The following is a 26814-nucleotide window of genomic DNA, read 5'->3' as shown; positions in this document are numbered from 1 at the left end:
AAATGTCACTGGACTGGGAGAAATTAGTTTATTTGTGTAGAATCCACAGCCCATATGTGGGTTTTGAAATTCATGTGTTTCCATTTAGAGAAAACCAGATACACATAATTCTTAAGTTCTTTCACCATCTGATTGGGGTGGGGACGGTTATGGTGATACAATGTGAAGGCTGCATGACTTACCACTGGGATGTGTTTTGTACACATTAATTCTTCACCTGAAGAATTAATACATGACTAAACACTGATGGCATCTGGTAAGTGTGTGCCAGGTACTCTGCCTGTACAGCAGCCGGCTTTTCTGAAGATCTGTGAAGCACAAGTTGTGCAATGTGGATTGTACTGCTGTTCCTACGGGTCATGCCCTGCAATGAAGTGTAACTCAGATGTTACAGTGTGTTGATCTGATTGCCCTGTGACAGATTTAGGACAGGTAGAAACAATAGGCTCTCTCAGACTACTTCTGGGAAAGAGCCCTGTGTAAGCAAGAGATGAGTGGATGGGATTTCCTGCTGGAGGAGAGAGCCTGGAGGACACTGTAGCTGCCACTGCAACATTTGGCTGTGAGTTACAGCTACACACTGTGTCCTGTCCTACCTGCTTCGTTTTAGACAGAAAAGCCTGTATGTCTGCTTGTTAGCAGCTGTGATTCACCTTAAGATGCTTAGGCATTAATTTTGTGTTAATGTACCATGCTATAAATAGGGATGATGAAACACCAACAGAGCACCAGGTTTTCCATGCATGCAACAAACAGCTGGAGTGGTAATGGTTTTGGTCACTGTCATTACGTGTTTGTGACAGGGAGCTGGAGTGTTTTAAAGAAACCAGACTTCCCAAAGTTTTCAGAGATTAGTATTTTTTTCCTAAGAACTGATCTGTGAACAGTCATTTGGGCTTCTCATGAAATACTGGCTGGGACTAATTCTGTGTGTTATGTTAATGATGTGGACAGATGATGCACATGACATTTTGTGTCATCTTAAAGTTCTCCCCAGCTCCTGAAATAATAGTGCAGTCTGTGGGCCATATTTGTCATTTAGGCAAATATGAGAGTTCTTAAAAGCATGGTGTGCTTTTGGAGGTTGTTGCTTTAGTTTGGGGTGGTATTTTTGTGTTTGTTTTTGTGTTTGTTTAAGGTTTCTGTGGTTGTTGGGGTTTTGTTTTGGGTTTTTGGATTTTTTTATGGGGAGAGTCAGGACTGTCTTGTCTTTTGGCTAGTTACCCCAGTGTATGCCCTGGAGAGATATTATTCAAGATATAAGTTGAGTCTTATTAAAGAATTGTGGCATAATGCAAATAAGCATGCACATTCTTCATGTGTGACACTGCATAATCTATATGGGGGAAAGATGTCTGTGACGCATTGCTTCTGAAAATGTTTTCTGTAGAAAATAGGCATTTCTGCTTGAGTTTATGCTTCTTGATTTTTTTCTTTCAGGCATTTGTGGAGGCTCAGAACAAGCTCACAGTACCCTTTCTTGAGCAGTGTCCTGTAAGAGGACTGTTCAAGGAACGAATGACTGAACTCTATGATTATCCTAAGTACAGCTGCCACTTCAAGAAAGGAAAAAGGTATGTGAGGAATGTCTTTGGAGGTGGTGATAAATGTGAAGCAAGTCAGAAACAACTAATTAGGAAGATGAACTATAAATTATATTTGTATTTATTTCTTTATAGTTGGGAAGTAAGAAAATGAAGCCAATGTTAACATGTGTGGTTGTGTGATGCAGAGCACAAGGTGCTTCACTCTCTCCAGTTCCAAATCATATTATCTTCTTCTTTTGTTGACTTTTCTTTTTATAAGAAGAAGAATTTGTGAGTTTATCAGAACTCAGATGATTTTGTAGAATAATTGTAAAAGTAATGCTTTGAGGAGTTCCTTTAAGAAAGGCTTGGTCACTGTCAGTATTGTTAGAGGCACGTCGTCTGAAAACAGCATCAGCCCATCATGTGTGTTCTGTTCCACATATTTGCTAGAACACTGCTCTTACGTTGATCATTCTTTGAGCAGCTGGTAGGCTTTTTTGTTTAGTCCTAGCCAGTGAAAAGCAGTAGGAATTCCCTTGTGAAAGACTGTTCCTGTAGCTGTAGGGTAGATGGGAAAAATCATTTGGAGAACTTTAATCATCTGAATGAAAAATATATATTTTCTTAGGAACAAAGAAAACCTGCTATATTCTAGTGCCTAACCTACTCATATCCCTGTTTCAACTCTGTGGCTAGGTGAAGAGATGGTGTTTCTGTGTCTTTCCCAAGGTCTGGAGACTGCAGCTGCCACTGAATTTAATGTGACCTCTGTTAGAAACACTAGCAAGCTTCTAGAGAAAGGGAGTAAAGGGACTTAATTACATCTCTTAGACCTTCAGATTACTGAAAGACACAATGAATTGGTCTTCAGCATGAAAAACCCCAGGCATTGCAGTTGTGTTTGTGTAGTAAAGTTCTGTGAATATGGCTGTTAATTTTTTTGAGCTCTGTAGTGTCTTAGGGTGTGAAGAGTATCACTAAAGACAACTCTGTAATTGTCTGTTCCTACAACTTTTTCAAACACACATTTGTAGGGACATTGAAACAGTTTTGGTTCTGTTTCATTTGAACATAAGTGTGTCACTCAGTATGGATTGAAAGCAGCTGTATGAATGGCAAAGCTGAGAACATAAGGGATGGGAACCTGTGCCAGTACTTGTAACAGAGAAATGCTGCAGCTGCCAGAGATGTTTAACATAGACAGTTATGTGGAGTTTATAGTACACTTAGAATTCTTTGAAATGCACTGTGGCAAATGCAGCTTTTTTTTTTTTTTTTAAGGATATTTTGGATGCATCCTAGCCGTGATTCCTACTGTACTGTGAAACTTGTTTCCCTAACCTATTCATCTGTCTTTTATTCACTTCATAACAACCTCATAAAAGTTTTTTGTGCTTGCCTAACTGAATATCAGAGTTCTTCCTGCTTAATTTTCCCCTCTTATGTTCTTTTAGGTATTTTCACTTCTACAATACAGGACTCCAGAATCAGCGAGTTTTGTATGTACAAGACTCCTTGGATGCTGATGCCAAAGTTTTTCTTGATCCAAATAAGCTTTCTGATGATGGCACTGTGGCCTTACGAGGTTAGTGAGACACCAGCTCCTGCTGAGTAAGTCTGAGTCTTCAGCAGAAGTTGAAAATCTAATCAAAGTAATTACAAAAGGCGCATGTGGAATTGTATGGTGTTTCAGAAGAACACTTCTAAATCTGCATTTTTTCCACAATTAACTTGGTTCAGTTTCCCAATGCTTTTTTTCACAGCTCTGTAACAAGTTTCCAATGAAATATGAGCAGCTCTTGAGAGAAGGAGCAAGGAAAAAAGTTTACATATTTATATTGACTAGTTCTCTTAAAATTAAATTTTGCATCTTTAACACAAGGCAATGAATTAAAGTAAGGAACTGTGAAGGAATACAATTGTGATGATCTGTGGTGATGTGGTGATCTATGATCAAAAAATTGTTTGTGTTCACTAGGGCTGTAACTTCCCTTAGCTGTCAGTTTTCACACTCCCTAGTTGCTCATTTGTAGAAGCAGACTCTGGGACCTAAAAGTCCTCTAAGTCTGTTCAAGGACAATTAATAAAAACAGAGGACAGAATTAGTGAATGTTTCTCTAAAAGTGACCTAGTTGCAAAGAATCAATATGGCTTTTTATGGAGAAGTCCTGCCTTAAACTGTATATATTGCATTCATATAATCTCTGTGTATTTCTAGAAGTCTTACAGCATGGTCTCCTTCCAAATGCACTTAGAAAACCAACAGCTGTGTAACAAGAAGAAAAGCTCCCGGGGTTGATGAATAATTCATTTAAGGGCAGGGAAAGGAAGAACTGATGGGCTGTCAAGTGGAAATCACCAGTAAAGTCCTGTCAGAGACTGTGCTAGGATTTGCAATGTTCATATGCTGAAAATGCTAGAACAAGGAGTGAGGAATGAGGTAACAACGTTTGGTGACAGTACAAAGTTACTCCTGGCTGAAGAGTGATTGAAGAGTTGCAGGAAGACCTTAATAATAAGTGAGCAATAAATTAAAAGGTGAAAGTCTCTGTGCAGATAAATTAAGTGGTGCACAGGGGACAAACAATCCTAACCTCATTTATGGAGGAATGGATGAAGTGAACTCTTGAGCTTGGGATGACCTCTTAGGAACAATGCTTGGAGTGTAATACATAATTCCATGATGATATCAACTTGGTTCTTGGTAGAAGCCGGTCAAGTACGTCAAATACAAATTTATTTATCAGGAAGAAATTTCTCCCTGGAAGTGTTCAAGAAACAACTCAATGTGGCCCTCAATGCTGCAGATTGACAAGGTGGCAGTCAGTCAAAGGTTGATCTCTATGATCTTGGAGGTCTTTTCCATCCTTAATGATTCTGTGATTCTATGAAATAGAAAACAAAACAGGAGACACCATTACATTAGCAACCCAGGAGTTTATACTGTATCATTGAACACTAAATCAAGTCCCAGTCTCCTCAGCTCAAAAGGGGCTCTGAAATACAGACTGGAGGAGTGCATAGGAACAATCAAAGGAAAAACTGAGCATGCCTGGATTAATCAGCTTAGAAAAGGGGCAATTTAGTAAGGATATTAGAGAACTACAGAATCATGTGTGGCATGCAATAGGATGGAGAGACAGAATAAGGGTTAATTAGTCATTTTTCTCTTAAGAATGAGGGAAAATCAAATTAAAGCAGTGGGAGACAGGTCCCAAGCAAACAGAAGAAGGTGATGGTTCGTGCTGCAAGAAGTAGATCTGTAGAACCCCTTACCAATGGATTATGGTGGTGGAAAAAGGCAAGCTGGACATAATCAAGGTGAAGGAAAGCATTCAGGAGTATTAGCCAACTACTGGATTGAAAAAGGAGCCTGCTAAATTAAAAATGGTTGAAGACGATAAGAGTATTTGAGGGAAACATTACATGTGCTTGCATTGTTCTTGCATTTATTCCTGCATTTTGTTCTTGTGCTTGCATGGCACAGTATCAACACAGGCTGGGGAATGAAGAGATTGAGAGCATCCAGGCTAACATGGACTTGGGGATTGTGGTGGATGAGAGGCTGGACATGAGCCAGCAATGTGAGCTTGCAGCCCAGAAAACCAATCTAATCCTGGGCTGCATCCAAAGCAGCATGGCCAGCAGGGCAAGGGACAGAATTCTGCCCCTCCAGTGGGCTTGTGTGAGACTCTGCCTGGAGTGCTACTTGCAAATCTGGGCCCCCATTGTAGGAAGGACATGGACCTGTTGGAGGGAGTCCAGAGGAGGGCCGTGAAAAGATTAAAGGGCTGGAGCACCTCACCTATGACAAAGGGCTTGGAGAGCTGAGATTATTCAGCCTGGAAAAGAGAAAGCTGTGGAATGACCCTATAGTAGCTTTCCTGTACCTAAAGGGGGCCTACAAGAAATCTGGAGAGGGACTTTTTAGGAGGGCGTGTAGTGATAGGACAAAGGGGAATGGTTTTAAACTAAAAGAGAATAGGTTTAGATTAGATATTATGAAAAACTTCTTTACTGTGAACATGATGAGGTGCTGGAACAGGTTGCCCAGAAACGTGTGGATGTCTCATCCCTGAAAGTGTTCAAGGCCAGGTTGGACAGAGCTTTGAGCAACCTTTGTCTAGTGGAAGGTGTCCCTGTCTACAGCAGGAGGGTTGGAACTAGACGATCTTGATAAGATCCCTTCCAACCCAGACCATTCCATGATTATGTGGTTGTTCTTACTTGTGTAGGCATCACATTGTGGTGACTCCTGAGGACAGCTAGGTGGAATTGTGTTCTGAATCAAATGGGCACTCTTACATTCTTACGGGAGAGAATATATTGGTGTGGCACTGTGCCTCTCAAAACTCATGTCTGTGAAGTGCAGGTTTTTCTTAGGTTGTTTTCTGGTAGATACTTTCAGGTCTGTACAAGCCTATGGTAATTCAGTCTCTTCACCTGACTTGATTTGCAAGCATGAATTTGATCTTTATCAACTACAGTGCAAGCTTTTTTCCTCACTGTTTTCATAAAGTGAAATATGTATCACAGGTCTTAGCTGAGAATACTGATAATTAACCATTTGCATGCTAGTGGCAAAGTTTCCATTTACTTCAGTTTTCAGGCTTTTAAAGGGTCAGGTTTTCAGTGACTCCATTTTTTAAATGGTACTTACACTATTTCAGGATGCATAGCTTGCATCTCTGTTAGCTTCTTTGGTACTGTTTCTCTCCTAAAATTTCACTCAAGTTCTCTACCTATGTTCATTTTAATTTTCTAGCTCTTCCTGCCAAGCTCAGGGCAGTAGAAGAAGTATGATTCAAACCATAATTCAGATGTTGGGCATAAGTTATGTTACTGAACATGGGTACACTTACTGAGTATCTGCACCTAAACTTGGATCTGTGAATTAATTGAGAAGTCCACAGAGACTGGAAAAGTGCTGCGAATCCCAAATGATACCAGATGTAGTATCTTGCACTGATTTTTAGAAAATAAACCTTCTCTTAGTGTTTAGTGAACAGTTCCTTTAACTAGTATCCCAATTTAATCTCTCTTCATTTTGTTCGTTTCCGATTTCCTAGGTTATGCATTCAGTGAAGATGGTGAATACTTTGCATATGGCCTGAGTGCTAGTGGCTCTGATTGGATTACTATCAAGTTTATGAAAGTAGAAGGTCCTGAGGAACTCCCAGATACACTGGAGAGAGTTAAATTCAGTTGCATGGCATGGACCCATGATGGAAAAGGCATGTTCTATAACTCCTACCCAAAACAAGATGGGAAAAGTGATGGTAGGTATGACTGTTCTAATTGCATGCTGTGTGGAAGCAAAATCACTTTTTCAGTGAATTGGTGCAACGAATAATTAGCTCTACAAATCTATATTGAAATAAGTAGCTGTATTGGTTGTGCAATTAGAGATCAAATTATGTCTTGTATGTCTAAAGCTTGTGTTCAGTTAGTGTGAGCTGCTTCTTGTCTGCCTGCACCTCTTTTTCTCATGGAAGTTTGCTGCTCTTTTTCTCTGGCGTGATTTACTTAGGTTCCATAATGGTGGTGTTGGCTAGAATTTGATGTCTGGTGGCAGCTTACTTAGATCTTTCCCATTATGCATTTATGTGGGCATAGATAAACTGCTTTGGAAGATACACCTGATGAACAGCAGTGTGAGGCATAAGGTTTTTGTTGTTCAACCAGTTTAATTCATGTGTGGTTCACAGCAAAGCAAAATGAAATGTTTATGCAAGCAAAATTCAAGGAGCATCACAGAGAATGGAATAAATTGCGGAGGAGCATCAGTGGGAAAGGAATTTAGCAGCTTTTATTATAAGGCAGAGTTACTGAACAGTTTCTTCTGAAGAAGTACTCTTTGTTAAACTGAAGAGCGCCTGAATTTTGCCTCTGTATTTGCTTTTGAAGCCTATAATTTTGTCAGACTTGCAAGATAGATACCAACCTTGTTTTGTTGAGGTTTTTTTAACCTCCTGTTTGTAGTTCAAAAGCTAAAGTGTTGGAAAATGTTGCAAGAATGAAATCTAAAAAAAATACATATCAAGTGGCATCTCATGCAGTGCTTTAAAATACGTCATTTTTATATTTTCAGCAAATGGAAATATGAAGGTTTCTAGGAATGTTAATTAGTGGTAAATCTCCCCTTAGCTGCTCTGGATGAAATGGAAATGAAAATGTCATTAGAGGGTGGCAGGGATTCTTGTTTTTCTTTGCTTTGCTTGCTTTTATTTCTAGAAATCAAAGCATGAAATGATAAATCTTCAAATTTGAAGAAGGTATTATCAACAATAAAAGGAAAGGGTTACAGTTTAAACAGGTTTCCAGCATGAAGTTTTATCTTGTTCTGTATGAGGATGTTTGTTTGGAGGGAAATGGTTGTAGCTTGGAACCATTCCTGGTTCTCTTCTGAATTTCTCTTTTATATACAAAGGGATTAAGAAGTTTCTAAGGGTTTCATATGATTGTTGCATTTTTTTGAGAACTTACTGGTTTAAATATCTGCATTTCACTAGGCACTGAGACCTCCACTAATCTGCATCAAAAGCTGTATTATCACGTATTAGGAACTAACCAGTCAGAAGATATCCTATGTGCTGAATTTCCTGATGAACCAAAGTGGATGGGTGGAGCTGAGGTATGGTGAATGTCCTGCACCTTATCATTGTCATATTCTGTTTTTCAGATTCTAACCACTGATAGTGGATATTAATTTGAAAACATTTTGTTAAAAGAGCACTTTTAACTAGTGTTGTAGAGTTAACAATTGAACTAAGAATTATTGATGAAGAATTCCTGAAAATAAGACTGCCTAATTTGCTTTAAATCACTCCTCCAATCTGCAATGACACAGTCGTATACCCTTTTTCTTCACTGAGGTCGTTCTGCCTGATACACATTCCAAGACAGAGAAGACCATTTGATGGACAATGTGTCACTATGCTTGTTACTTCTTGGTCAGTGTTTAGCCCCAGCTTCTACTTCCTGCACAAAAAGCTTATTCTAATAGTCAGTGTGAAAGGATATTCCATGCCATGTATTTATTTGGTTATATTTAATTTTGCAATGTCTTCCATGAAAAATAAATATATCTGTTCTGCTTAATCGAGGAGTGGAGATACACAGGTCAAAATCTGTTAATACTATGTGTATAACTGGAGAACTCTTACATTTCCCTACAACAAGTTTTATCAGCACACGTATGGTACAGTGTGACAGTACTGACTGTGTTATTGGAAATGGAATTGATTCCCTAAGCTTATTTTGTTGAACTACTACTATGTAGTGCAAAGTCCCAGTAAACCTTTTGTAATTAATGTGTTTTATTCTCCATATAAGATTTAGCAATGTGCAGTTGAGTGCACTATTTTGAAGGGCTGCTAGAATGTAGTGATGGTCATTCCATTTATCAGGGAACTGACTTTTTCCTGTGGATGAATACTTGTAATATTCTGGACTCTCCTGCCTACTATGTTTGATCAGTACATTTCGTTTCTATATTTGTCTCTTTTTTGTTTGACACTTTTGATGAATATGAAGTGTTTTTAGCCTGGTTTGGGGTATTCAGTTCCTACAAATACTTTTCTCTGTGAGAAGAACCTCTTTTGAAAAATGTGATCCTCAGTTTGTGTCACTTTTTAACACATTAACCCATGAAAATGTTAGGGGTGTCCTTACTGTAGGCTGCCATAAAACAAAGGTTCTTTCAAAGAATTTGAATGGTGGGATTTAAAATGAGACGGTGAGAATGCGAAGGGCTTCCCAGCAGAGTGATGAGACTGAGCTTTTTCTAACAAATCAGACCTATCTGTAGGTTCTGCAAATAACCACAACCTCATTTACACAATCTCATGTATTCATTAAACATATTTTTAACAACTGACCTGAGTATCAATGGAAGCTTGCAAATGGGACTTTGGGGGTTTTTTTTGAATAGTTATTCAAAAACTAGTCAAAAACTAGTTCTGGGTTTTAACTGGCAATAAAATGGAATTTGGACATTGTTATCCTTGTTTTTCCCTAGTTACATAAATAAATGGGCTTTTTGTCGGTGACAGATGTCCTGTAATGATGTATCCCCTGATTCACATGAGTGATGCATATTATTATTATTCCTTTCCAGTATCGTGAGCTAACTACACATGTTGCTGTGAAGGCAAATTCATTTTCCATGGGGAAGGACTGTTGCAGTTTGCTAAATTAGAGTTTTACTGCAGAACAGGGGTAGAGGAATGTAGCACAGCTGTGAGTTCTGAAACCACTGGGGTTGGAACAGCCCCGATACGGTTGTGGAAGTGGGGAGGACAGTGCATAGAGAAACAGCTCTTTACTGTTGGTTTTTGTTTAATAAATTTATGTTACAGGATGGGTGTGGCTGCTTATGGTGGTTTTTGTGACCTCTAGGAGGCATAAACTTCCAGAGATCTTGGTACTTAAGAAGAAACATTATTTTAGGGAGGAGTGAAAAAGCAGAGATCCACCTCTGTAAATAATAATTAACTTTTCTAAGTGAGAATACTTTAAAACAGCTGATACTCTGGGGCTGTGCTGTGAGCTCCAGCTGTAACATGTGGCTCTGTTGTACTGATGCTAATGAAAAAATGAGTTTTAATAGTCAGGAGAAAAATATTCTGCAATTAAAAAAAAGAACAACAAAACCCAAACCAAAACAGTGCAATTGCAAAATGTGGTTTCATCCTTGTGCAATGGATCAAAAATCTTCTTTTCAGGCCATTTCAACAAGTTTTCTGGTCAGTTTTTCTAAGTGTTTGAGAAAGTGGAAGACCACAAAGTTATGGTGGAAAAATTAAAATCTCATTAGTCAAAATCAAATTATATAGCTATTTTGGTGCTGTTCTGATTATACCTCCTTGCTAAGTGCTAAGATGCTGCTATAGATTTTAAAGTACAACTTCACACAGCTCAACGTGTTATAAAATGCATGCTTTCATGCACTCCTGTCAGATAAATAAAAAATTGGTTTTATTTTACCAGCTTTGCTAGTCCCAGTAGCTAGAGATGTTATGTTTTACACAAGCTTCAGTGAAAACAGTTGAATTACGGTGTGGGTGTTGTAGTCTTATGTACCATACTTTTCTCTATGGTGGGGGGAGAGTTGAACTTTCATACCTAGATTTGAAGAGAATTTGCAAGTCTTGCAACCAAGGTCAAGGAAGAGAAATACCTGGCTTGCAAATGAAAAGCACCTGACAAGAAGATCCTTCAGAGACTGCAAAATTAATAATGTTGCCATGATGCTTCAGAAAAAATGATCTCAGGTGTACTGTAGGGAGTCAGAGTGGTGTGTATTCTCAATGGAGATGGGAAACTAGGTCACTTGTAAGGACAAAAGAGGGCTGTATAAAATTTTGTCAGCTTAATATATTTACAAGACAATATGCAAGCAAATAGCTTTAGGGTTCTTTTCCTTATTATACGTTCAACACCAGCCCCAAGTATGCTTGACTTAAGCAAAATCTGTGGAGCTGAAAATGGTGTTGGCAGAGAAATACAGATGCATTTCCAGCTCTTCACTTGAATGAATTGTTTGTGAGGAAAAAATCTGTTTATTGTTAGTCAGATATGTAAGTTTTGAAAAAGAGGCTGTCAAATCTTTTCATTAGTCTAGAAAAAGCATATGCATTTCTGGTACAGATTCTAGAGTGGTAGGAGAGTTGTGAAGGGCAGGGATAGAATGTAATTGAATAATAGCCCAGCAGAGGGCAGTCTGGTATGAGGATTTTTAAAACCTTGGCAATGTCATAGGCACTCTGGGAAAACAGCAGCTTCCCATGCTTCTCTGTTTAAGTAGCATTTTCTTGCTTCTTCTCCAGACTGAGCATATCTCTCTCTCACAGACAGACTGTTATTCTCAAAGTTAAACAAGAAGTTATATAACAGTCTTTCACAGTTGGTAGTGCAAGAAGTCCCTGTGGTACCAGCAGGAAAGTAAACAGAACGGAAAGGAGTGGGTGAGGGGAACCCTCCTATCCCAATTCTGCCAGCAGTAAAATAAGTACAGTTTTTAATGATTTCTAACAAACACTGTGCCCTGTCTCTGAATTATTTTTTAATTCTTGATTTTATATTCAGAGCTGTCAGTTAACATCAGTGGTTCTGAAAGAGGGCGGTGATCTTGCATATGAAATTCAGAGCACAGAGGAGTAGGCTGTGCCAGATGTGTGCTGGCTGTAGTGTTTTCACTGCAGCAACATAGAAGCCATGAGCAGCACAGAGGGGAAGGGCTGAAAACATTGTCAGTTCACTCAAGTGAGACACATTGCTGGGTAAAACAGGGCTGTGGGAATTTTTCTAAAGTTTTACACTCTCTTAGTCAAGGATGAATCTTGAATAGAAGCCTAGTATGAATACATTCCTACAGCCCTGGCAGTAGGCCCAGAGAATTTTACTCTTAAGGAAGAGGCAGGTAATTGTGGCTGCACATGGGACTATGGGAGCCAGTAATCTCTTACATAGCCAGATTCCAGATGTTTTGGTGCTTTTATTGCTCAAAAACAAACAGAAAGCCACAGTAAAAATTGTGTGTGATGTTTGTCACCCTAGAAGGCTGCTGATTTATTCTGTGCTAGACTTAGGAAAGAAAATACATGTAAATATATGTGTACATATTGCTGTGTTCCTCTTTGAAACAAGGCTGCCTGATGTTCTGTTGGAATTGTAATAGTCATAAGCACAATGATCTAGGGTCAAAATCCCTGTTCCCTGGCTTTGGTAGGGCTCCTTCAACCCAAAAGTTAGCAGAGGCTCAAAAGGATATGGTCAGAATATAAGTGCTCTATATACTAGCACATTATATCTAAAATCCAAGAATAAAAACCCAGCTGGAGTAAGGGATTTGAGTTAATGCCCAGAGTGAGTTTTTCAACCTGGAGTGAGTGGATAGAACACATCAGAATGTTGTTTGCATGTAACCATGTCCACATCCTGCATAAAATGTATGGGGCATGTGCCTCAGAATGTAGGAAGGAGATCCTGTTGAACCTCATCCTGAATATGTATTCCTGTGATCACCCATCATTAGGGCTTCTGAAATCTGGTTGATTCTGAGACCGATAGTCTGCAAACAGAAAACAAAACAACACCTTTACAGCCTAAGAGTAGCAGTTTCAGGTGGCTTGGATTGTGCAGACAGCCCCAAGAGGTTGCTTTGTCGAAGGGAGTTCGTGCCCCAATCCTCAACGTCTCGAAAGACTGTGAGAACATAAAATATGATAGGAGCTATTTGCAAGCTTCAGTGACTTTCTGGCAAAGATAATGTCAGAACGTAGCTTTTGTTCCCTTCATTAAAAAACCAACAAACTAGTACCACACCCTGCAATCCCCATAAAAAACCCACAACCCTTTACAAAAGGGTTTCCTGTTCTAGGAAAGAAACTGCTTTGATTTTTGTAATAAAAAGTGAGATAATAAAAGTGGAATTTGTAAGGCTAGGAGACTACTGTGGGGATTTTTTGTCATCATGCAGGCAGATCTTTGTGGCACAGGCACATGTGCACATCTGTGATAGTAGAACACTTGAAGCGGTTCAGACAGTGTAATTGCTCTTTACTTGCCAAATGTTTCAGCAAATTTTACAGTAATTTTTTTCTGTAGAATGCACATGCTTTGTGGATTTTTATGCTTAATATTTTCCTTTGTTCATCTGATAGAAAGCTTAAAAATACTCATAAACAACAAAAGAGGTAATTTCTGCACCAAGTGAAAGGTTTCTTGCATGTAAATTCTTCTCAGTGGAGTGATATCCAGGGTCAGTGGTGTTACGCAGAAGTCTTTGTGCAGCATGTATCTAAAGTTAAGGAAGTCACTGCTGTCATGAGTCTATTTTATTGTGGTGACTAGGTACATTCTAAATAAGTATTTTTAGAAAAATTCTGTTCACTCACTCTGGGTGGTTTTAAGCTGTTACATCCATAACATGTAGTGAAAATTGTAGCAGTGTTAAAATCCATCCTATTGATGCAATGAGGTTTTAGTTTTTGGTTATTAATGCCAATACGTTGCATGGTTGCATCTTTATTGCCACACATCTTTCTTTTTGTGGATGATCTGATCTTTCATGGCTGGATACATTACAGTTTGTAATTTGACCTTTTAGCTCTGTTGGAAAGCTTTGATTCTGTCTGTGATTTTTGTGAACTTTGATATTTTTAATTTTTTTGTACGTGATTCATGTGCTATGCTTCATTGGAAATGCATTAGATAGCAATGGCAATTGCTCAGTTTCATATGCAAAGAGCACCAGTGCATGAAGAGCGTCGTTTGTGAAATAACTGCTGATGCAGATCAGGTTGTAGATTACCACAGTGTTAATATCTGCAGTTAAGAAGAGAGTTTATCTTTTTCTCAACAAAGGCATAGGATCTAATAATTGAATTTTATTTATTTTATTTTTAGTACCTTATTATGCAGAAACAAATTACACAGTGATTATGTTTTTTTCCTCTGTGATAACAAAAAAGGGCAAAGGTAGTAAAACTTCTAATTTATTATCTATAAAGGAATGATGTGTATATATAGTTGCCTTAATAGAATATGACATACTGTAAGGGCTCCTGTTTGTGAACTAAATATAGAGAGCTCTTCCTTATCCTGAATCTGGCAGTGGTGACTGTCCAGGTAGTGTTCACAGCACTTGCACTAATATTCACTGGTGATATGCACATGACTTGAAAGGAGACCACTCTAGTATCTCTCATACTGACATTTTAGTTGAGTGATACATAAAGTCAGGAAGTCTAAAAACGCAACAGCTTTCTCGTGTTCATTCTTTTTTGTTGCTGTTTGTTCCATTATGTATGAATTTTTGGTCTGAAATCTGCTGCTGCTGCTAGACAGAGTCGTGTCTAGCATGTGTTTGTTTTTGCTGTGGATCCTCATAACCCTTTGCAGTTCCTTATATGGCTTGTATAATGAATTAGTTATATTTTGTAACAAAAGACAAGATTTGCGTGGTTAGAAGAATCTTTTTACTTATTAGACGTCAAGTAATTTTTTCTTATTTTGGTGTTCATTGATATATTGAAGTTACAGGTAAACCACTTCTTCTCTTAGTGTTTGTCTTAGCAGTAGTTACTGATCAAGGAAATGGAGAGAACAGGTAACACTGAAATGAAACCACTAGGCCAAAAACAACCCACAGGAAACATTCCACTATGAACCAAAACTACTATAAAGGAGGATTCAAAGGTTTTGGTGCTTGAAAGTCTAGATAAAATAGTACTTGAGAGTACCGCTGTCTTAGTGATACTGTTGTGTATGTTTGTATGCTGTAATGATGGTCACGACAAATATTTAAGAAATAGTAGGTCTAACAAACTCAAAATCACCAACTGACTGACTGACAGTAGTAGTGAAACTAGAGCTACATACCAAAATCAGCTCTTTGAAGTAATCCTTCCTTTACTAGTGCTAAGTTAGGGATTAGTGCTGTGTTATGCCAGTAAAATCATTGTTATGCTGAAGCTTTTTAAAAGCTCCAGTTGAAAGGCTACAGGATTTCTTCTGTCCTGTTTTGACAGATACTAAATGTTGTTTTAAGAGGTGCAATTGCTTTGTAGCCTGCTTACCTGTTACCAGTCGGTGTTTGAAATGATAGTAATTATTTTAATGAGAGAAATGTACACTGACTGGCATTCCAGATCTCTCTCAGAAATTCTTGAGATACGTTCGCTTTTCATCTTAAATGAGGGAAACCAGGTTTGACATTGCAGCTGTCCCCCTTATGCTGAACCATGAATGCATTCTGATATTTGATTGAGGTACTAAAATGAAATTTCAGTTTGTAAATTTGTGAGCCAAGAGCAGGGATTGCAGCTCAGCTCATGAAGGTGATGTAGCAGTATAAGAATAATCCAGATGATACCTGGTAAATCCTATTTCCTTTTGCCAGCCTGAAACCCATACTCTTGTCTGTTTACAGTGTAGGGTCAGTGGCGTTTGGGCTGTGATTACACATTCATCAGTGCTGCAGTCTGAGCTGTCTTGAGCAATCTCTGTCCCTGTTCTTCATGTTTCCAGCTGTTTGGTGCTGTGTATTAGCTTGGCCATTTGTGCAACTGAACAGTGAACTGATTGAGATAATAATCCGGCAGAGGGGCTTCTTTTATTCTTCTCTCTTTCTCTCTTTTTATTTTTAAAGTTTTTTCTTTCTTCTTTCTCCCTCCCTTCCTGGATTCTTTGTTTTGTTTGGGTTTTTTTTTTCCTCTGGATTCTTTTTTCTTTTTTATTTCTTGGAGGCTTATTTTTATTTTTTAACATGCCATTTTTTCAGCTGGATCAGTTCCCTGAACTAATTTACTTTATAAATGGATGCTTGTACTGGCATGATGTGGGGAATGAACTTGCATGGACACAAGCAACTGCAGCAGTAGGAAGAGCTGGAGTTGGAGACTGCATAAACTGATGCTGCTGCCAAGATTGCTCATCAGACTGTAACTTTGCAATGTGGATGTCCTTTGGGTTATAGTACTCATTGGTATTAGAATAGCTTTAGTGATCGAGACACACATAATTGGTATACCACCAGCAAGATGCTTTGGGAGTTCTTATTTCAAATTAAACATAAACTGCTATCAGCTCTTAACTAGTCCAGCTGGGAATATGGGAGAAAAAATTACATGTACTCAGATTCGCTGTCATCAGAGATTCCAAATTGCCCTTGCAACAACATCAGAAATTTGCACATCTCTGTTCTTTCCTGGGTAAAGTTATCTTAAAGTTCTCTTAACTGCTTTACTCATAGAATCAAGGAATAAATTTATGTGGGTTCTGACCGTGACTAAAAGAGTTTTTTGTGTCATACTCTTGAGTTTAATTGAAATCTGTATATACATATATATACGTATATATATATGTGTGTATACATATATATATATGTATATATGTATTGTAATCTTTATATACAACTTAAAATTATTTGTTATGTTTTTTCAGTTGGTGAGAAAGTGAAGGGAACTTGGTGCTTTCACAAGTATGGACAGATGTTTAAGGAGCATATTGCAATCATTTTCTTAATTAAAATTTACACCTGGAATTATTTCTTACCTAAAACCACTGAAGATGTATCTTTCAAGAAAGATCATTTAATCTTGGTTTCCATTTCTGGATATACTTGTTTATAGGAAGAAGAAGGCAAAATATCTCAGTTTTTAAGTAGGAATCTTAGGTGTTCTTTTCTGTTTGTCTTGTATTAGCTGAGCTTTCGGATGTATGGACTTTTTTGTGGTATAATTAATTCTTAACAAAATGCCTGTAAAAATACAATTTGGAAACACTCATTTGGGGATTGTTTTTGTTTCAAGGAGTGTTTGGCTGTTGGGGTTTTTTTGTTAACTTCCATACACTGAGATTTGTTTCTGTTCTAGGTACCTTTTTTGTGTTTTTAAAATTCTGGATCTGTTGGAATAGATGTATAATTAGAACCTAATTCTTCTGAAATTTATTTTGTGCAACTTATTCTGCAGATATTTTGTATAACAAATGTTCCAAATAGAAACTGAAATATATCTAAGAAGTAATTACAATGTAAGAATTGTTTTGAAGCCATGTGTAGGGCCAAGTGGAAAATTTCCAGAGCCCAAATTTGTATTTTGTGACTGGGGGTTTAAATTTCCATTAAAAATAGTCATATAAGAATGTGGACAGTAAACAGCCTTCTCTATCAGCTCTGTTTAAAAATCATCAAAATTTGGTAATTTGGGAATATGCTGAAAACAGCTCAGTCAGGAGAGGGAGACTTTAAGTTGATGACTTCTTGTTACTTTTTGCCTTTCTTTGTTGGACTTGCACTTTCAAAAACTTTGTCAAGAAATGTATTATGTTTGCAAAATCTAAGTAGCAATAAGGGTTAATCGATGACTTTCTGTACTAGAGACACCATTTCAGAAATTCTGTTATGTGTATACATGCATGTGCTAAAGCAAACCAAGAACCTTCATCAGATAAATCATAATGTGATTGTAGCTTGTACTGTTTGTTCAACAGCAGCACTAGATTTTTCTGCATGTGTGAACTCGCTTTTCAAGTTGGACTTCTTTTTTCCAGAGGGTGAATTGTCTTTGATTTTTCTGTGACTTCTTACAGGTGTCGGATGATGGTCGATATGTCCTGCTGTCTATCAGAGAAGGCTGTGATCCAGTGAACAGACTGTGGTACTGTGATCTACAGAAAGATTCTCAGGGTATATCAGGTATGTGTTGCTTTGTAAGTTTACTTCCTTTAAGACAATGTAAGATTTGAAATACCTTATGTTTGAATAAAAAAAATATTTAAATACATATATATTCAAATATGTGTATTGCTTGGCCAACCTAATGCAGAAATTACATAAAATAAGCACTGCTAGCATTCCATTTTCTGTTATGTATCAGTAGATGAAAAACTCCATTCTTCATTCTGTAGTTTGTTTAAAAGGTCACAAGAAAATGTTAGTATAGTATAAGCAGCCATACCTGTGTATGTTCCATTTCATTCTACACCACTAATACTTTTCCATGTTTAAGCTTTTTTTGTATTTTTAGAATTTCACATATCTCCTTTCAAGTGCTGATAGCACTTTTTTACAAAAAGTGACTGGCTTACAGATAACTTTTTTCCTATGCATGGTACTAGGAAATAAAAATCCTCCAGTGTTGTTTAGTAATACCATTGTTGTTACAGTAGAAGTATCAACTCCTATTTCAAATGTGCTTTCACGAAGTGCTCCTTCCTTGCCTTCTAGTTGGAGTAGCCTTTGGCTTTTGTGTTTTAGGCTTTGTAGCTGCAATGGTATGAGCTGAAAGTATGGCACTTTGCACCATATGACTGTTGTTAATGGTTGGCATAGTTAGGTAGTTTACTGTATGTAGTCTTGTATTTCCAGGGCATTGGGTTATTGAAAGATATTCCTCAATGTGTGTTTTGCATAGAACACAGCTTTTTTGATTCTTGCAGCTTCTCTCTTCAGAAACTTCAGAAACATAAAAAATACTGCAGTAGCTTTTTGTTGAATATTGAATCTCAAGAAACTTGTTCTCTTGTTTATTGACAAAATATTTCAGGCTAAGGAGGGGACACTACTACTGACTTGTTTACAACCAAACTCCAGCCAAGGCTGCCAGCAACTTCCACATGCACAGGCAATTCTTTGTTATTTGTACATACCAGGTCAGGCAGGGCACCTTCCCTTCTTTGGCTTCATGATCACCTTGGGAAGTTACCATCAAGGCACTGTAGAATTCTAGATTGCTTGAGCCCTAGATTACATTGTCCTTCCACACAGAAGACATCAGTGGCTAGAATTTCCACTGTAAGGAGTATGGCCTCTAGACATGACTCTTCTTCCAGTCGTCTGAAGAAGGCATCATCTAGTTCTTCATAATTAGAAAGTCCATAGCATGCACCACTACCTACAGTACTCTATAGCACATAGTAGTATATACCACTACAGTAGTACCCATGCTGGTCTGCCTCTTAATCTTAACCTGTGAGCTATTGACCATGTCCTGAACTGTCCCAAGGCAGAACTCCACAAATACTAGCTGTTCTTTCACATAAAAGGCAAATCACCTCCTCACTTTGCCAGCCTGTCCTTTCTAAACAACCTTTAACTATCCATGGTAGCACGGCAGTGAGCTATCCCACCATGTCTCCATTATCCCTATGAGTTCATAGTCCAGAAACTGCACACAGGCTTCTAACTCCTCCTGTTTGTTCCCATGTTGTGTGCATCAGTGTAGAGGCAGTTCAGGCAGGCACCCAAGTGTGCTGATTCCTCAGTACAGGTTTGAGAGCTTTCTCCATGAGCCTGTTCTGCTGAGACTTACCTTATGCTGTAATGAAGGACTGTGCTTGCTGCCAAATTCTGCATTGGAAGTAAAGTGAGACTCACTTCCAGACTGTAGGTGTGATAAGATGATGGACTGAATGTACCTGTTTAGACCATTAGCTCAGGCTCCTGCTCTCCCGTGCTCCCTCAGGATGATTCAGTCCATGTGAAATACAAGTATCGCTCTGCGCAGATTTGGACCCCTGTGTTGATTACATGGCTTGTAGCTCATATGCTTTTAAGATTAAAGGGAGTAAAAGAAAAGAGAATTACCACAAAACTGAAAGCAACTTGAAAAAAATAAAGCGGGAAATCTGAAAAAAAACACAAAGGTAAGGGGAGAGAGAAAATTATCTGATTAAGACACGGATGTTTGTGAAGAAGTTGTCAGAAAAAAAGAGAACTAGTTGCAGGACTATTTGAGTGAATATTAGTTATTTCAGAAATTGTACTGACTGGCAAAGAGGGAATGAGGGAAATTGAAAAATGAAAGAAAATGAATGATATTATAGGTAGCCTAGGATCTAGCAGATAACACATCTGATATAGATGCTGTTTTAAGGACAGAGTGATTTGACAGTGCAACTCCAATTTAGTAACCATAAAGAAGAAATGAAATAACATTGTAGAGACTCTATTTCAGTCAAAATGCTCTTACATCCCGGAGATGCTTGCTGAAGACAGAGGTGCAAATAAGTCTGAATTTGCAACTGAAAGCTGAAAATGACCATTAAGTTCTTAGTTACTTAAGTTTTTAACGCCGTATTAAGGTGATATTGACTAAACTACTTCCTGGATAATTGAAATTGATTGACCAAGGAAAGCTTCTGTCAAGAGACAGAACTATGGTTTTGTAACAAAGAGGAAAAAAGAAACAGAGCTAGTTATCAAGGGAAAGGACCTGATATATGGAATGTACCTCAGTACACAATGGATACTACAATCTTATGGTAATTTTGTACTTAGGTTGTTCTGTCCCCCTCTTCTTTTTTTTTTTTTTTCCTCCTGTTATACCTCTTACATCCATGTTCCTTATATCACTTCCAGTGTTTGGACCTGTCCTTTAAAATCCCAGAGACTGGTTATAGAAGTGTCCTTAATACTGTTTAACTTCTTTGAGATACATCAGAATTTGAGTCCTTTTTGAACAGCAGGTCAGGATAAACGCACATGTGTGTATTTATGGACTAAAGCCACACTCTGCTTGCAGAAGCTCCTTTGCTCAATGTACTACTGTGTCATTCTGCAGCAGCACCCTGGCTGTAGCAGCAAGGATGAATAGGCAGACCTGACTTCCCTTGTCTGGATGGAGCAAAACAAAGGTTAAGACTTCCTTCAACTATGAAGGGATCGTGATAATAAACTATTCCTGTCATAGGTGTTTTATAGGCTAGTTACCTGTTACTAGCTCTATTTGTACTGAATGGCAATATTGTGGTTTCTAGGTTGAGGCCCTTGGATTCAGTGAAAGCCATTTGTGTTTCCATGAAGTGATTCATAGTTTGGATCCCTTTGATAGTATGTTGTACAGCTTATTTAGAAATAGTGATTGTTTTTATAATTTTTCTCATTTCACTGAGGATTTCAGAAAAAGATTTTGAAAACTTCATACAATCTGGCAATATTGCACTGGATATATAGACGGTGTGTGGCAGATTTTGTATGATCAAATAAAAATTTTAAGTTTTCTCTTTCATGTATAGACTGTATTGATACAGTTTTTCATTATTTTCATTTATGGAGACTTGTTTGATTTAGCTGAACTCATCTACTTCAGCACACAGCTGGACATATGAAATTATATACTCATGAAATATTTCAAGTCTGGTGTCAACAAATTTCTCATACTTCTGAATTTATTTCTATTGTAAAGTCATAGTTTCGAAAGAGTAAATGCTCTGTTCTTCAGGGTTGTTAAAATTAAGGATGGCTAGCTCATTTGTGGGCTTTGTTTCTAATTTGCTGTAGGTTAGAAATGTGACACAATTAAAAAAATTACCTATATATTAGGAGATGTTCTTGCTCAGAATGAAGTTCATTTTGTCTGTCTGAGAGACAAAAAAGGCCTTTTCTCTCAAAGACCACGGTAGCTGGTTGAATTATTTTGCTTAAATTGCCAGGGTAGAGTGGGGCAGCATACTAAAAAGGGCGGGTACCCATCCTGGGAAAACAAAGAAGAATCAGGAGCGCAAAATTAAACAGTATGTTTCATGTGTGGAAATGGCAAATGCTTAGTAAATATCTGCCTGATAGAACTTGGAAGACTGCTGTGAATTCAGGGATGAGTCAGCTACTGTGGGGATCATCAAGCAACACAATATAGCCCATAACAAGCTTACAGGAGCTCAGATATTTCTTTCCCCAGCAGGTGAAAGGCATGTGTAATCTTCCATTTTTACTCTTACTTACATGCGGCATGTCTTTATAGCAAGAAAATATTTCCTTTTTAAATTTCAAATTAAATTCAACAGTTTGTGGCTGTTTTGAAAAGATTAATCCAACCAAATAAGCTCATTCAGTTAAAAAAACAAAGCTGTAAAACCCTTTTTTGCCTTCTTAAATTGTGAACTTCTTCTGTATTTGTACTCAATTACATGCATATCCCATTTTTGCTGTCTAGATAATACAAATAAAAAAGTAAATTTGCACTTTTTCAATTCGAGACACTGAAAGGGAAGATCCAGGTTGTTCCACAAGAATCATCAAGAAATGGAACAGAATGATTTTGCTAACAATCTAAAAAAAATTGCTTTGATGAAGAGGAAACCTCTGGTTTAACTTTCTAACAAGTTATCTTTTTATGAAACATGCTTTGTCCAATATTTGTCACTTAATTATTGCTTTAATAATCTTGATTTAATACATTTCATTGCCTTCTTGCACAGCATGAGTTGATGCTTCTTTTTGAATATACTGCCTTCAAATAATAAGTGAGGCGATAATGGTGTCATCAAAGATGCTTTGGAAGAGAGAACATTATATTAGTTCTGTTGTACTGAAGGAAGTCATGTCCTTTGCATTCATTGATTGCTCATGTATTTCTCAGGCTGTGATTCAGTGGATGTTAACTTGCCCTGTGCTGAGTGGGAAATCATCTTAGTCTCTGAATGGAGATCACATCTAATAAATGAGAGTAGACTATTTCTAAATGTTCAGGAAACTTAAAAGGATTTAACTTGTCTATTTCTACACCTGAAAATTTAGATGTGTCAATAGATCTTTCCCCTTTACTTTATGTCATGATATTTTTATCAACAGCTGTAGATTAATCGAATTTGCAGTGCAGTCTCCTGTGATATTCCTTGTCAGGTTGTTTTCCTCAGTAGGTAATCTACACAGCAGTGTTTCTGTTTCTTTTCACGAACAGTACAGGGAGCATCTGAGCATCATTTCTGCCTCCCAGATTAGCTAAAATGTTCTTCATGCTTTCCTTTCCCCCGTCACAGGACTTCTGCTGTATTCAGACTGAGTCATTTTCCTCTTTGAATATTCAGGTTGTTGCTAGATTTTTAAGTATGCCATTGTGAGATACGTGTGCGAAGAGTGCTCAAATTTTTATTTTAGAATATAAAAATCACTGTGGTAAGTAACCTGTAACAAATACGTAATAGCTTCATTTTAATGGTAATTTTAAATTAGTCTGAAAAGATAAGAGATTTGGGGAGATATTGTTTCTCTTCCTCCCCTAGTATCATAGGCTTCTTGTGAATCCCACCAGATTAACCCAGTTTGTGGCATAGCTTTTGTGACAAAACTCTGTGTTAGAAATGGCCAGGTTTACTGACTAGAATTTTATGTCTACAACTAGCTTACCCAAAAAGACTTTTATCTCATATCAGTGTTTTACAAATACTCCATTTCTCAAGACCTGTGGTCATAGTTCAGTATTATGGCAAGACAATGCTGTGACAAGACCCCACTCTGGAGAAGACAACTGGCTGCTTTTTGAACTTTTCGGGTAACTCCCTTGTACTCTGTTTCAAGTAACTGTGCTTATGGGAGCTCTTCCCTTTGTGCTTGCCTCTGTATTTCCTTGTGGGCTAAGGGACAATATTACGGGATTCTTGTCCATATTTGACCACTCCGTCAGCCAACTGATAAAGTTTAATTTTGCTTTATGAATCAGTAGCAGCAGTGCAGTGCCTGTTGGGTCAGGAAGGACACTACTGTAGGTTCATGGCCAGAAGGTTATTCCCTCATTCAGTATTCCAAATTTCTTAAGTAAGAAATACTTAACTTGCTAAGCTGCTAGTAGGCTTTTCAACTCTTGGCTTCTGTAACAAACATTTTAAAGTGATACAATGCTAAGTATTTATTAAAACCCAAATGTTTACCCAGTAACTGAGCAATGTAAGGCACAATTTTTGGTCGCTGTTTCATCAAGCCTGTTTTCCACAAGATAGCACTCAGGTTTGCTTGTTTGTTGAACCAGTCAAACAAGAAAACTCCCATTAATCACTTGGCTTTACTGTTCTTGGTGTACCTGAAAATGCCTCATAGTAGCCAAATAGCTGGATACACAGTAATCAAGCAATCATTTATTAGCAAACCTTGTTGTATACCTTACCAAAAAAACCCCCAAACCCAAAAAACCCTTGAAAATCCCAACCAACCAAAAGCCAAGCATCAAGCAAAAAAAAACCCAAAAAACCACAGAACAAAACCAAAAAACAACCAAACCAGAAAACAGAGGGGTTTTTTATGTAGCATGTCTCTTCATTCTTCTGTGCCTGGTAATAATTTTGAATCTCCCTTTTCTTGAGAAATGAGATTGTTTCTTTTTCATTAAGATTGTCAGCCTTGACTGTTTATTCATTTGAATATGTGATTTGGTGCTGCGAAGGAATTTAGCACCAGTCTGTTGGTGTGCAACAAAAAATAAATGAAAGCTATTTAATCACCCTTGGCTATGAACTTAGACCAGCATGACATGCCCTATTTGTCTTGTTGAAGTTGTCCTTAATATTGACCTTTTTTTTTTTTTTTTGTATTGTGGTAGCAGCTAGAAAGCCTAATGAAAAAAATCAGGATCCTCTTGTGAACACTATAAAACTGTTTTATGAGTTACTGACTCAGAGCTCTGGGCAGAGGCCCACTTTGTGCTTTCTGAGGGACCTGAAAAATGAGAGCAGAGGGAAAAAAGAATGGATATAAACCAGGGATACCGGGATCAGAAGACATGGCTCTTAAAACCTTTGGGTGGGTAGAAACACAATCTTAATGAAAAGCTGCAGTGATTTCTGGAATGCAAAAAGATGAGAGAGTTGGCTAACTGGGAAGCACACCTGAGTAGTTGGATTGGAAGGGAAGCTAAACACAGATTTGTTTTAAATAGGAGGTACAGGGGCTTTCTGGAGAGAGAACAGCAACAGGGGCTCTTAAGCTTGGGTACTGGGCTGCTTGGAGGTTGGTAGTTTGTGTCTGGTGGGAACAGTGTGAGGTGGTGGGAGGACACTTGTAGGGGAATAGGAGCTAGTGAAAAATACTTGAGAACCACTGGCTTGGAAAGATGTGATGAAAATTGAGCAAACACATAAGTTCACAGCCTGCTGATTGCTTAGTCATTGTCAGCTGGAACTGCTTTGTACTAGACTGACAGGGAAAGGTTGCAAGAAAGAATTCAAGAGCAAGGCTATCAGTCAGAAGGTTTTTTTATTCTGTTTCTTTGTTTAGAATGTTGTTCTTTTTTCCCCACACTAAAAAAGCATGTATGTGACTTGAGGGCAAGTGAAAAAAGGTAATGCTTGTGCACTTCAGTGTTGAAAGTAGGATTGTTTGGCCTTTTGTGTTTGAGTTTAGCATTGCAATTTATCAGGCTCTCTTAAAAAATAAATAAATAAGCAATAAACAGTACAGTAAAATCAGAGGGATGAGTCACTTTGTGCTGTGTAGCCTGAAATAGTGGATGAAAACCTTTGTAATGAGTGAGGCGACAGTAGACATCAAGCTGTAAAGTGGAATGTGGTGAGAGGGAGAATACTCTTCCATGGTTTGAAAAACTTCTGTGATTGAATTAGCTTTTAAAAAAGTTTCAGAAATGAGTATCAAAACAAGGCTATTGTATCCTAACAAATGGAGAGAAAAAAATTAGTTGTCTTGAAAAATGTGGAAGGATCAACAACAGTGTTTTAAGAAAAATGTGTCATGTCCATTAAATGTCAAAGAGTTTTGTTTTCACTGTATTTTTAATTACATATAAATATAAGTATAAATGCATACTTTATATGTATTTTTGGAGGCAAATTATTGGCAATAAAAATCAATAAAATTAGTGATTAAAAAAGCCCTGTCATCTTTCTGAATTTCTTTAAGGCTTTTGACGTGATCCCCTACAATATCCGTCTCTCTGAATTGGAGAGATATGAATTTGATGAGTGAATTCTTGGGTGGATGAGGTATTGGTGGATGATCACATCCATCAGGTAGTGCTCAATGTCAGTGTCCCAATGGACATGGGTGACAAGTGTGTGTGGTCTAATGGGCCCATACGTACTCAGGGGTCCCATACTGGGAGCGGTGCTGTATGGACAGTGGGATCGAATGCACCTTCAGCAAGTCCGCAGACATCACCAGGATGAGTGGTGCTTCACACCCGAAGGACAGGATACCATGTAGATGGACCTGAGGATACCATGTAGATGGACCTGGACAGGCTCATGGAATGGACCCATGGGAAGCTCATGAAGTCCCATAGGGTCAAGTGCAAGGCTGCACCTGTGTTGGGGTAACCCCCTATATCAATGCAAGCTGCAGGATGAAGGGATTGAGAGGAGCCCTGCTGGGTCTGAGAAGGACTTGGTATTGGTGGATGAGAGACTGGCCATGACCCAGCAATGTGCACTCACAGCTCAGATAGCCAGTTGTATCCTAGGCATTTGAACAGGTTGCCCAGAGAGGTGATAGATGCCCCATTGCTGAAAGCATTTAAATTAGGTGGGATGAGGCTTTGAGCAACTGGATCTGGTTGAAAATGTCTCTGCTCATTGCAAGGGGATTGGCATAAATGACCCTTAAAGGTCCTTTCAAACTATTCTGTGAAATTAAATAGCTTGCTGTTAATTTGAGCAAGGACGTCTTCATGCTGATACTGTCTGACGGAACATTTATGAGTCACAGAATCATAGAATGTTGACCTGAAAGGTCACTCAGTCCCAACCCTACCTGCCATGGGCATGGACATCTTCCCTTAGACCAGGTTACTCAAAGCCTTATTCAAACTGGCTTTGAACTACCACCAGTGTAAATAGTATTCATAATGAAGATATTTGCTAGATTAGGTATTTATGCTTTTATCTGTTTATATTAGAGAAAGTGCAGTGTGAGGGAGAGAGATTACCTTTGATGCCTGCTTTTCAGTTGCTGTGTTCTGCTGTCTGAGGGCATGAGCTATAAGTCTCTCAAAATGAATCATATATATTCTCCTGTCTTTCGAATGATTATCCTAGTGGAAGTAAAATTGGAGCC

At 38.1% G+C, this 26814-nt stretch overlaps 1 protein-coding gene across 1 annotated transcript in view; it reads left to right on the top strand.

Moving 5' to 3' along the window:
- The window catches only part of PREP (prolyl endopeptidase), an 86440-nt gene that overhangs the window by 6386 nt on the left and 53240 nt on the right, over positions 1 to 26814 (top strand). The window contains exons 3-7 of the mRNA XM_063389722.1: positions 1441 to 1574; positions 2984 to 3114; positions 6599 to 6808; positions 8042 to 8163; positions 17628 to 17733. Of these exons, the coding sequence (XP_063245792.1) occupies positions 1441 to 1574; positions 2984 to 3114; positions 6599 to 6808; positions 8042 to 8163; positions 17628 to 17733 (703 nt within the window). The remainder of the gene's footprint in view (positions 1 to 1440; positions 1575 to 2983; positions 3115 to 6598; positions 6809 to 8041; positions 8164 to 17627; positions 17734 to 26814) is intronic.

This window comes from Prinia subflava, chromosome 2, assembly GCF_021018805.1.
Source record: "Prinia subflava isolate CZ2003 ecotype Zambia chromosome 2, Cam_Psub_1.2, whole genome shotgun sequence".
NCBI lineage: Eukaryota > Metazoa > Chordata > Aves > Passeriformes > Cisticolidae > Prinia > Prinia subflava.
Note: the sequence above shows the minus strand (reverse complement) of the source record. Positions and strands in the feature narration are given on the sequence as shown.